Source organism: Neoarius graeffei, chromosome 5, assembly GCF_027579695.1.
Source record: "Neoarius graeffei isolate fNeoGra1 chromosome 5, fNeoGra1.pri, whole genome shotgun sequence".
In the NCBI taxonomy this organism is placed as follows: domain Eukaryota; kingdom Metazoa; phylum Chordata; class Actinopteri; order Siluriformes; family Ariidae; genus Neoarius; species Neoarius graeffei.
Window position 1 is genome coordinate 9371145 of NC_083573.1, and position 13227 is coordinate 9384371.

A 13227-nucleotide genomic window follows, 5' to 3' on the forward strand; every position below is an offset into this window, starting at 1 on the left:
CACGGGGAGAACATGCAAACTCCGCACAGAAAGGCCCTCGCCGGCCACGGGGCTCGAACCCGGACCTTCTTGCTGTGAGGCGACAGCGCTAACCACTACACCACTGTGCCACCTTGTATGATGAAAGTTCCTGATATTATATATCTACAGCATGTTCTCTTGTTTTAAAAACAGAAAGACAGAAAAAAATGAATGGATAAGTCGTGGCTCAGGTGGATAAGGCGCCATACCATAAATCCGGGGACCCGGGTTCGATTCTGACCTGAAGTCATTTCCCGATCCCTCCCCATCTCTCTCTCCCACTCATTTCCTGTCTCTACACTGTCATATCCAATAAAGGTGAAAAAAGCCCAAAAAAATCTTGAAAAAAAAAGAAATATGTAATACATGCATGCGTTTTATGTATTGCTTCTCTCTCTCTTCAGGATAACCGCAGTTTGAAGGAGCAGAATGATGAGTTGAATGGACAGATCATCAATCTCAGCATTCAGGGAGCCAAAAGCCTCTTCACTGAGTCTCTATCAGAGTCGCTGGCAGCAGAGATCAACAACGTCTCTCGCGCAGAGGTGTGCGTCAACACAACACACTCATTCATCAATACACAGTGATCTGATCATGTTAAAAAGCAATTTTGTGTGTGTGTGCGTGTAGTTAATGGAGGCCATCCAGAAGCAGGAAGAGATTAACTTCCGCCTGCAGGACTACATCGACCGCATCATCGTGGCCATCATGGAGTCCAACCCTTCGATACTAGAGGTCAAATAATCACCACGGCGACAGACCCTGAATACACATCGGCACGGAAGCTGAGCGACGTACACGTGAAAGGATATAAAGTTCTTATTTATATCTCAGCTGCGCTTCTGCTCTGTCATAATGCATCATTTCAGGGACGTGTGTGTGTGTATGTTTATGTATTGTGTATGTTGGTTCCTGTGACTTCCCTGTGGTATGGGATTGAGGGGCCCATTCCTTCAAGGGTGTGCGTGTGTGCATGTGTCAAATTGACCAGTCAGTTAAAAAATTAGTGATTTTTAAAATGAAATCTGTACCGCGATCATTTAGAGGTCCCTGGATGAAAAAAATTCGAGAACTTCCGTCTTATGTGACATGGGATTCAAATAAATACCCGCCATCTTCGACACAACACGATGCTATCGAATCCAAAATGGCTTCCTGTTAACTACATGCCCACTCCGGTAAGCCAGTAAGTGCTTCCTGGAAATATGACGTACTTGTAATGGACAATTTTTAAATTTTATTGTTTATTTAAATAATCTGGCAGCAATATCGTACAAGAGGAAGTACTTAAATATCAGCACAGCTGTGATTCAGTTGTAGGTATTCAGTAGAACAGCTTGACCTGGAGTGTGATATTGCTTTTAGGCAACAGCTCTATAAACGATAAATTAATATCGAGTAAGTCACACTTTGGGCACAATAGAGCCAAATGTTCCATTTGTTTTTGCTGCATCAGCAGACATGGATCTCTCCGTTCCCGTTAAAGGTGCTTCCGGTAAAATTGGCATCCCTTCTTCCTATGTAGTGGAAGTTCATTATGTCTGACTATTTAAGTATTTTTAAGTTCGTTTCTTAGACAAGGATTTTAAGATCGTACCTTGTTGACAGTCTCGGCGTGAAACTTCCGCCTTCCTCAGAATTGTCACCAGATGTCAGGTGGTGACGTGCCTTATCAGCTGATGTTACGTTACGGAGGCGTGAACGTCCTGTCCGATTTGACAGGTAGTCCACGCCTCCTGCTGTCAGGTCGCTCCCCCAGGACGGCACTCCAGGTGCGTGACAGCGTGTACGCTCCCTCATCCCGGTTTATTGTCCTTTCTGCCCGCTTGCGTATCTCCACTGCCTCTAAAATCCAACGCTGGTATTTATCGTATTTAAGGTACGATCTTAAAATCCTTGTCTAAGAAACGAACTTAAAAATACATATCCCTTCTTCCTATTCATCTTCATTTGATGAGCTTTCATATTTTAAGTTAAATGTTATATTCCTGATCGCAAGTATCATTTGCCATGTCCGCTGATGATGTCACTAACGTTACCATAGTTAAAATCAGGAAATGGGGTTTTGCCTGATGAGCGGAGTGATGCGTGCGCATGCACACACAGTGAAGTGTCCCAGTCCTGTTATCGCAAAAATATGAGCACTCCGTGAACACCGCTCGTCCAATCAAATTAGGGGACTGGAACTAACTGTTGTATAAACATACATACACACACACACACACGTGCAGCTGTTATTTTGTTTGTTTGACTTCAAGTTTAGCTCCATGATCAAACCCATGTGATGGACACTATGTGGCCTGAGAGGGTGTGTGTGTGTGGGGTGTTCTCATAACTTATGAGTGTGATGATCTTTGATATCGTTTAAGTGATAATGAGGGGTGTGTGTGTGTGTGTGGATTTTAGTTCAGTTTTAATTTCCCCTCATTTATTTATTACAATGACGCAGAAGGCTGCAGACTGAAACGGAGAAAACTCCAGAAACTGAAAGTGTCGCAGAGCCCTGGAGGTGGAGCGTTGCGATTGTAAAGGGGCGTGGCTCTGAGCCCAAGTGTGCTTTCCTGCTGAGTGAACGAAGACGCCCTGCAAGGGACGTCCTGTACACTGCAAAGGTGTTTGTTTTGAATGACTATATAAATATAAAGATGTATATTTCCTCACGTGGAGGCTGAAGAAAACGGTTGCACTCGAAAAATTTGACGGATCCCTCAGCTGGAATGATGAGAGTTTATTTTCTGATTAAATTATTTTGAACTGATGAACCAGAGGGAGAGATGGAGAAAGTACAGATGGACATGAAAGGCTTCGAGAGGAACTGTTGAGACCCGGGCACTCATTCTCTCGCTCGCTCGCTCTCTCTCTCACACACACATACACACACACACACACACATAATCCTGTCTCTATCTTCGAACCTGAAATGATCCTCTGCAGACTGATTTCTCATCCTGTTTCACTTCTGATTGGTATTTTGTAGATTGAAGGAAAGAGTGTAATTTTGTCTTCCAATGTCACATGAATTGTGAGAGTGTGTATTAGAATTTAATGTACAGTATTACACTGAACATGACACCGTATTTTCCGGACTGTAAGACGCCCTCTAGCAGGTTAAACTGCAATTACTACAGTTAAAAAAAAAAAAAGTGCTAAAATTTGTGCACCCTAATCTGTTTATTCGGGGTTTTACAGTAGATGTGCTTCTCCAGGACTTGTTTTTTTTTTTTTTTTTAAACTGTTTGACAGTATGGCTGTCAAATATAGCATAAATATACTAACATAGCGTAAAAAAGGCACGTACTTTTAATGTAACTTGCACAATATGTAACATGTATATATTGGTTTGCTTGGTTTTTTTTAACCAAGCAAATAAAATCTGGAAAATACGGTAAAAGTGCTGAAATGTGTAAATTTCGGGAAAAAGAATATTTTTATTATTTTTAAAATCCCCCCCCCGACCAAACTTATTTCAGCATTTCTGTCACATATAATGACCTTCATATCGTCCAGTCCTGTGTTTCAGGTGTCTGTTCTGTGATCTCCTACTATTTCTGCTTTATTTTTTAACACTCCAAAAAGCAAAAGCAAGACCATATTTTCTGCATTGTGCAATCTAGCCCTTCATTACAGCTGGTCTTGAACAGTTAACTTTTTTCACTTGTAAGAATCCTGGATGTGCTAACGTGTGTGTGTGTGTCTGTCTGTCTCTCTCTCTCTTTCTCTCTCCCTCTCTCAATATGTATAAAGATACTGACTGATCTGTGTATATATATAGGCGTTCCACTTTTTTTTTTTTTTTTGTGAATCCGCACTCGCACACTTGAAAACGTCCAGAGCAGGAGCTCCACTCGTCACTTAGAAAATCGTGAATACTAATTTTAGTTACGAGTAGACATAACACATTCTCGTTGTAAAAATAAAGATGAAATCTATTCTGATTATAAGGCGACATGTATAGAAGGATAAACTACGATATCAGTATTGTCTTCTGCTGCAAGGTTTTTCTTTTCTTTCAAAGATGGCCCTCAAGATGCATCTCTTATTGTCTGAGGGTCCTGTAGATTTTTTGAGTAATTGTATAAAGGTGAAAAATAAAATAGGAAATGAACCTAGATGCGAATCAATAAAATAAAATGAACATCTCTTACACGGTATGGTGTTGCGTCTTTTTTTTTTTGGATAGCATTGTGAATATGTATGAGGGAGGGCTGAAAAGTTCATAGCCTGATGGAGTTATGCTCCAGAAATGAAACTTGGCATGCGTTAAAATAAACCTTTCCTGATACTAACGGTTTTGTTTATTTTTAGATAAACCCACGTTGGACAAGTAATTCAGGACTTTGAAAAGTAATACTTGAGACATTTTGTGAATATAGATGAAATTTGGCACCATGGTGTTATCAAATATCTGCAGAAAAAGGGGATAGCCCCCAAAGACATTCATGCCGACATGGTTGCTACATTAGGGGATGATGCTCCAGCTTTATCAACTGTCAAAAAGTGGGCAGCTGAATTCAAGAGGGGTAGGGAGAGCCTTGAAGATGATCCAAGGTCCGGGCGTCCTGCCACAGCCACCACCCAAGAAAACATCGACTGTGTTCACCACATGGTGATGGATGACAGACATTTAACTGTTAATCGTTTAGCTAATTCTGTAGGCATCTCCCGTGAATGAGTAGAGAACATTTTGCACAACGAACTTGGGATGTCGAAGGTTTTTGCTCGGTGGGTGCCACGGCTTTTGACGCCTGATCAAACGCACACCAGACTGGCCATGTCGCAGGCAAACTTGGCACTTTTTGAAGCAGATCCAGCCAGTTTTGTTGAACGTTTCCTCACCCAAGATGAGTGTTGGTTCCACCACTTCGAGCCAGAGACCAAACGGCAGTCCATGCAGTGGAAACACCCATCTTCTCCCCTTCCAAAGAAGGCCAAGGTTGTGTCGTCGGCAGGGAAGGTGATGACCTCCGTCTTCTGGGATGCAAAGGGCATCGTGTTAATTGACTGACTACCTTCAGAAAGGCCAAACTATCAATGGAGAATATTATGCCAACTTGCTGAGGCAGCTGCGAAAGGCAATCAAGTCAAAACGGCCTGGAAAACTGACGAAGGTGGTCCTGTTTCACCAGGACAATGTGCCTGCTCACAAGTCTGTGGTTGCAATGGCTGCTGTGCATGATTGTGGCCAGGGCCGCTGACCGCTTTGGCTGGGCCCGGGACAAAATCCTCTGAATGGGCCCCCCCAACACCCCCCACCACCACCTCTCTTATCCCAGTCTCTACTCACTCCAACCCTTAAATGACAGGTATTCAAAAACCATTCAACCGGTCAACAACCATTTCATTTTAGCATTTCAGCATTTTTACAGTTTTAATATTTTAACATTTCCTTAGTCTGCAACTATTCAGGTGCGAAATGCAATGCGCCGGACTTTTGTTGTGTGCGTGCGTGCGTACTGTCCAGTGTGAAAAGCAGAGAAGAACACACCGCTCGAGAAACGGTGGGATATGATTGCGGGCTAATGTGAATATTCTTAGCTTCAATCAGATATATGAAACACAATGTTATTAAGCCGTTGTGGTTATGAAATGATTCAATGCCCTGTGCGTTTGATATGGTGTTCAGTGTGACTTGCTCTCCACTCGTTTGTAACATGAATTGCGTGCCGCGCGTGCCTCGGTTGGGGTTACCTTACGGGGCTGGAAAAAGTTGGCTGTGTCTTACCCAGTGATGGGAATAACGGCGTTAGAAATAAACGGCGTTACTAACGGCGTTACTTTTTTTAGTAACGAGTAATCTAACTAATTACTTTTTACATTGTTATAACGCCGTTCCCGTTACTTACAATAAAATACTCTGCGTTACTTTATTAAAGCTGTTCTCATCTGGCACGCTGCTCGTTCAGCCTTTCTTTACTCTGCTTTAGTGTGGGGCGGGGAGACACGAGACAACGGCACAGTAAGCCAATCAGAGTAGATTTGGACAACATACGTAGGTAGGCCACGCCTACTGCGCGCTCTTTCAATCGGAAGACCCAGCGATGGCGAGCGGTCAGCCCAGCACTGCGCTTTCACATTGGAAATACAGCCATTACTTTTCATTACTTGAAATAAAAGGCAAGAGTGTTTACGTGCAATGCACATTATGTCGAGGAACAAAGCGTTTGTCCTCGTCAGTGGCCAGTAATTAGTAACATAGTTTTAATAACTACAAAAATATATTACATTTGATAGATGTCTTATCTCACATTGTCCCACAAAAATATTAATATAGTGTAGATAACGTTACTAATCGGTTCTGTTAAGTGTCCATTTCAGTCATTAAACACATTTAACATTCACTTTTATTATGATTACACTAATTGAATTTGATTTTTTTTGAGGGGGAACAAAATGTAACGGAATAATTACTTTCCCTGGTAATTAGTTACTTTTATGACAAAGTAACTCCATTACTAACTCAGTTACTTTTTGGGAAAAGTAACTATAACTAATTACTTTTTGAAAGTAAGGTGCCCAACACTGGTCTTACCTGGCTCAGCTGCCCCACTGCCTTTGCTAGTACCTGCTGCATCATCTGAATCTTTTTTTAAAATATTTATGCAGTGAGCCCCTGAGTCTCTTGGTTTCTTCCTCTCTTTTTCTCTTTTCTTTTCTTTTCTGTGCTCCTGACTTGTGCGTGTTGGCAAATGGCACGCACGCTGATTGTCGAAGCGCTATGATCGAATGATGTCGTTTTTTTCCCCTTAATCAAAGAGTCAGACCAAACCATTTTTGCATTAGGGGTGGTAGGGGGTTCTAGACGCCTTTTTCAAAGACAATAAAGGCAAAAGATCTAGAAATCATTTATTGAATGCAAATATAGCACATTTCTCCCCCAAATCAACACATTTTGAAATGAAATAAAATAATCGCAACTTCATGAGAGCCCAGTTCTGCCCCCCCCCCCCATTCCTGGGCCCGGGACAACATACCCGTTTGTCCCCCCCTGTCGGCGGGCCTGCTTGTGGCTTTGAACTGCTCGATCACCCTCCAAATTCTCCTGATTTGGCCCCATCTGACTATTTTCTGTTTCCAAACATGAAAAAACACTTGGCTGGGAAGCAGTATCGGACTGATTATGAGGTCATATCTGCTGCTGTTGACTTTTTTTTGAGCATCAGGATGAGAGCTTCTATACCATGGGAATCCAAGCGCTGCAACACCGATGGAGGAAGTGTGTGGACTGCAGGGGAGACCATGTTGAAAAATAAGCCACATTTGGTCAAATTCAACCATTTGTATTATAGTCAGGCTATGAACTTTTCAGCCCACCCTCGTATGCACATTTTATAGTGATGGAACCAAAATTGATTTATTTGGTTGGAAGTTTCACAGGACAACCACAGCCTGGACTTTACACGATGTTAGGATTTTTATGAGGCCAAAACCCAATTTATTTTGTGTTTGCACAAAGTGCTACATTTGGTAGAACCCCAAAGCTGTACATTACTATGAAAACACCATCCCCACAGTGAAGCATGGGGGTGGTAGCGTTTTGTTTGTTTCCCTGACTAATGCCCTCCTTACCTGGTCACTGACTTTTGGTGGGGTCACCTAATGGATTTAATGGTACTCAGTAAGATTGATCAAATGATTTTTAGTTCTGAATTGTTCTTCATATACAACCCCGATTTCAAAAAAGTTGGGACAAAGTACAAATTGTAAATAAAAACGGAATGCAATGATGTGGAAGTTTCAAAATTCCATATTTTATTCAGAATAGAACATAGATGAAATATCAAATGTTTAAACTGAGGAAATGTATCATTTAAAGAGAAAAATGAGGTGATTTTAAATTTCATGACAACAACACATCTCAAAAAAGTTGGGACAAGGCCATGTTTACCACTGTGAGACATCCCCTTTTCTCTTTACAACAGTCTGTAAACGTCTGGGGACTGAGGAGACAAGTTGCTCAAGTTTAGGGATAGGAATGTTAACCCATTCTTGTCTAATGTAGGATTCTAGTTGCTCAACTGTCTTAGGTCTTTTTTGTCGTATCTTCCGTTTTATGATGCGCCAAATGTTTTCTATGGGTGAAAGATCTGGACTGCAGGCTGGCCAGTTCAGTACCCGGACCCTTCTTCTACGCAGCCATGATGCTGTAATTGATGCAGTATGTGGTTTGGCATTGTCATGCTCGAAAATGCAAGGTCTTCCCTGAAAGAGACGTCATCTGGATGGGAGCATATGTTGCTCTAGAACCTGGATATACCTTTCAGCATTGATGGTGTCTTTCCAGATGTGTAAGCTGCCCATGCCACATGCACTAATGCAACCCCATACCATCAGAGATGCAGGCTTCTGAACTGAGCGCCGATAACAACTTGGGTCGTCCTTCACCTCTTTAGTCCGAATGACACGGCGTCCCTGATTTCCATAAAGAACTTCAAATTTTGATTCGTCTGACCACAGAACAGTTTTCCACTTTGCCACAGTCCATTTTAAATGAGCCTTGGCCCAGAGAAGACGTCTGCGCTTCTGGATCATGTTTAGATACGGCTTCTTCTTTGAACTATAGAGTTTTAGCTGGCAACAGTGGATGGCACGGTGAATTGTGTTCACAGATAATGTTCTCTGGAAATATTCTTGAGCCCATTTTGTGATTTCCAGTACAGAAGCATGCCTGTATGTGATGCAGTGCCGTCTAAGGGCCCGAAGATCACGGGCACCCAGTATGGTTTTCCGGCCTTGACCCTTACGCACAGAGATTCTTCCAGATTCTCTGAATCTTTTGATGATGATATGTTCAAAGTCTGCAATTTTACACTGTCGAACTCCTTTCTGATATTGCTCCACTATTTGTCGGCGCAGAATTAGGGGGATTGGTGATCCTCTTCCCATCTTTACTTCTGAGAGTCGCTGCCACTCCAAGATGCTCTTTTTATACCCAGTCATGTTAATGACCTATTGCCAATTGACCTAATGAGTTGCAATTTGGTCCTCCAGCTGTTCCTTTCTTGTACCTTTAACTTTTCCAGCCTCTTATTGTCCCTGTCCCAACTTTTTTGAGATGTTTTGCTGTCATGAAATGTCAAATGAGCCAATATTTGGCATGAAATTTCAAAATGTCTCACTTTCGACATTTGATATGTTGTCTACATTCTATTGTGAATACAATATCAGTTTTTGAGATTTGTAAATTATTGCATTCCGTTTTTATTTACAATTTGTACTTTGTCCCAACTTTTTTGGAATCGGGGTTGTACAATGACTTCATGAGTCCAAGATTGGAGTACAATGTAAAATGTTACTATTATGATTTTGAACGTATGCTGCTGAAAACGTTTTTTTTTAACATGGCTACTGTTTCCTAATCAGAATTGTCATGTGTTCTCCTTCTTAACTTTCTTAATGCTAAGGAAAAAAACCACTCACTATCATGTAATTTACTTTACTATTATGCACAAATCTGCTAATTACACCTTAGACAAATCCCAGTATGAAATCTAACCAGCTTGTAACTGCTCTGACCTCATATATATATATATATATATATATATATATATATATATATATATATATATATATATATATTTTTTTTTTATTTAAACTCTAACGCATGCCACGCTCTCTAATAAGAACATGCTGTTCTGGGCATGTACTGATGACATGTCGGAACACGAGACACTTCTTGCCATCATTTTTCATCACCCAAGCCACTTCTTCCTTTGTAAAATAGTTACTTACATATTGCAGGAGTCATGTATGTGTATACTAATTTTATTATTCCCCTGCTGGCCAAAAGGCCCGAAGGGGGATTATGTCATAGTGATGTCTGTCCGTCCATCCATCCCAGGAAGGGTGCTCACCTTCTGAAATCAGCTCACAATTTTTGTTGGAATTTCACAGAACTTGGCAGAATTCTTTGTTGTATGTCGGTAATACACGAATTGTAATTTCATGAAATTGGGTCACATTTTACCAGAGTTACAGCCCTTGATGTACAAAATTTATACTTTGACAATTTAATGTGCGTTTTCCTTCTGAAATCAACTCCTCTCTCAATTTTTGGAGGAATTTCGCAAAACTTGGCAAAAGGAATTGTTCTATGTCAGTAGTACGCATATTTTTTTTTTTTGTTCAATTTGGTCGCGTTTTACCAGAGTTACAGCCCTTGATTAACAACCTTGTACTTTGACAATTTCATGAGAGTGTACGTTCTTCTGAAATCAACTCCTCTCACAATTTGTAGAGGAATTTCACCAAACTTGGCAAAAGGCTTTGTTATATAACAGTTATATGCATATTGAAATTTTGTTTAATTTGGGCAAATTTTCCCAGAGTTACGCCCTTGATTATTAACAAACTTGTACTTTGGCAATTTCATCAAGGTGTGCTTGCTTTCTGAAATCAACTTCCCTCACAATTTTTATCCCTCACTGGCCAAAAGGCCCGAAGGGAGATTATGTCGTGGCGATATCCGTCCATCCTGGGAAGGGTACTCGCCTTCTGAAATCAACTCCTCTCACAATTTTTGGAGGAAATTCATGAAACTTGGCAGGATTCTTTGTTGTATGTTGGTAATACACACATTGCAATTTCGTTCAATTCAGTCGCATTTTACCAGAGTTATGGCCTAGTTGCCAGCAGGGGATATTGTGCTCTCAGAGCACTCTTGTTGTGTTTTAAACCCTTCCATGTGTTATATACATAGTGCATATAATATACGTACATGGGATTATGTAAAGCACTTCCATGCAGTGCATAAATATTGCACGTAATGGACACGGGAAGATGTGGGAAAAATTTAGGATCAATAAAAGCAGGTCACTCTCGACGCCTGACCTTGCTGGATACAGCAGAGCTGCTAAACCTTCACGCCGCTGCTGATGTATGAATCAGTTGGATGTTGCAGGTACGTAAGCAAAGCTATTTATTTGGACTGAGTTTCAAACCTTTCTCCACTTTGGCTGCAAATCTGAATGTCTTAATCTGAGTAGTCTGATATTTAAATCAGAACTGGATGTTGTGGATGTTGCTTCTGTCACAATCTTATCATTTTCACTGCTTTCGTTGCAATTTATTGTTTGGGGTGGGGTGGGGGGGAGTATGTAAAGATGCTATTGGGGGAAAAAATGCTTGGCGTGTCAAAATATACAAGGGGCCAATTCAGCATTTAATTAGATCCAAAGTTTATAGCAGTTTAGATTTCTACCCTTCTGAATAATTTTACTATAATTCTTAGAACAATTTCTTTTTCTAACTGTCTAATAGTAATTGATCAAAAGTGGAAAAGAAAAATCTTTTTGAAAGCTTTCATCTTTAATTTGTTGTTGCTGTTTATTGTTGTTGTTATTATTATTAGTAGTAGTAGTAGTTCATTTATTACAACACCAAGAAAGAAAAAGTTGGGATGGTATGGAAAATGCAAATTAAAAAAATGAAAGCAGTGATTTCTAAATTTACTTTGACTTGGATTTCATTGTAGACAGAATGTGAACCCAAAATATTTCATGTTTTGTTGGTCAACGTCATTTCATTTGTTAATATGCCTCCATTCCTGCATTTGAGGCCTGCAATATATCCCCAAAAAAAGTTGGGACAGGGGCACTTTAGGGTGAGTAATAAGGTAAAATAATGTGATTGTAATCATGATTTGGTATAAAATCAGTATCCAGGAAAGGCCTAGTCTTTGTGGAGCAAAGATGGGCCGAGGATCTTCAGTTTGTCAACAGATGCATGAGAAACTTATTGAAATGTTTAAAAACAATGTTCCTCAAAGAAATATATGAAGGGGATTTGGATATTTCACCCTCTGCTTTGCATATCATCATTAAATGATTCAAGGAATCTGGAGGAATTTCAGTGCATAAAGGGCAAGGACTCAAGCCTAATCTGAACACCCGTGATCTCTGATCCCTCAAGAACCATCGTTCATCTATAGTTGATATAACCACACCGGCTTGGGATTACAACTGTGTCCAGAAGCGCCATCGACTTCTCTGGGCCCGGGGACATCTGGGATGGACCATCACACAGTGGAAATGTGTACTGTGGTCAGACAAATCAATATTCCAGGTCTATTTTGAAAGAAATGGACACCGTGTGCTCCGGACCAAAGACGAACAGGACCATCCAGACTGTTACTAGGAACAAGTCCAAAAGCCAGGGTCTGTCATGGTATGGGATTGTCTCAGTGCTCTTGGAAAAGGTAACTTACACTTCTGTGATGGAGCATTAATGCAGGAAAGTACATTGAGATTTTGAGCAACATATGCTGCCTTCAAGACGACACCTTTTCCAGGGATGTTTCAACAAAACAAAAAAAGCAAAACCACATTCTGCACACATTACAAAGGCATTGTTGTGGATGAAGAGGGTGTGTCCCCCTCTGTCCCCAATGGAGAATGTGTGGCGAATTTTGAAACGAAAAATAGGACTACGATGACCCCGTACTATTGCACACCACCTTAAGACCTGTTTGCAGGAAGAATGGGACAAAATAACACCTGAAACACTTCATCACTTGGTGTCTTCAGTCCCTAAATATCTTTAGTGTTTCGTGAGAAGGAATGGAAACATTACAAAGTGCTAAATGCTTTACTGTCCCAACTTGTTTTTTTTTTAAATGTACTGCAAGAATCAAACGTGAAAAGTATTCTGTTTTAAAACACAGTACAATTCATGAGGTAAAATGTTAATGTGCTGCTGTGTTTTGAGTGCAATACAGGTCAAAAAGATTATTTACAAACCATTGTTTTCAGTTTTAGTTTCAATTTCAACATATCGTCCCAACTTTTTCCGATTTGGGGTTTGTATTTATTTGGAAGAAATTAAGGCTATTCCAAAGAGAGGGTGTGCAGAAAGAAAATCTGAAGGTGCATATGACCAACAAGTCAGATATAATCAGGAATGCACGAGAGAAAAAAGTTTTTGAAAAATTAATACAAAAATACATTCTGACGAACGTTTAGACTGAACAGAGGTAGATATTGTGGTGTTGTATTTTTTAGCTAGGTGTGAATGTTTACATAAACTATATATAAACACAATATACTAAATGAATACATACATTTATATCCTGTTTATATAAACGATAATAAACTCTCACATGAACATAGTTGAAATTCAGCAAAACTCAGCAGTTCATCTTCCTTCGAGACCCTAACGTTTATGCACAAGTCATGTTCGTCTGAGAAGGTGAGGAACCACAGCACGGGGCTT

The 13227-nt window shown here is 40.5% G+C and overlaps 1 protein-coding gene across 4 annotated transcripts in view; it reads left to right on the forward strand.

The window, feature by feature from the left end:
• rab11fip3 (RAB11 family interacting protein 3 (class II)) overlaps window positions 1-4152 on the forward strand; it is a 103256-nt gene extending 99104 nt beyond the window's left edge. For 3 of the 4 annotated variants that reach the window (XM_060921178.1, XM_060921176.1, XM_060921177.1), the window contains 2 exons: window positions 426-566; window positions 652-4152. In XM_060921178.1, coding sequence (XP_060777161.1) covers window positions 426-566; window positions 652-765 — 255 coding nt within the window. In that variant the 3' untranslated portion in view covers window positions 766-4152. Of the gene's footprint in view, window positions 1-174; window positions 340-425; window positions 567-651 lie in introns of those variants that run through there. The other variant, XR_009654702.1, reaches the window with a different exon arrangement.
• Window positions 4153-13227: the final 9075 nt, after the last annotated feature.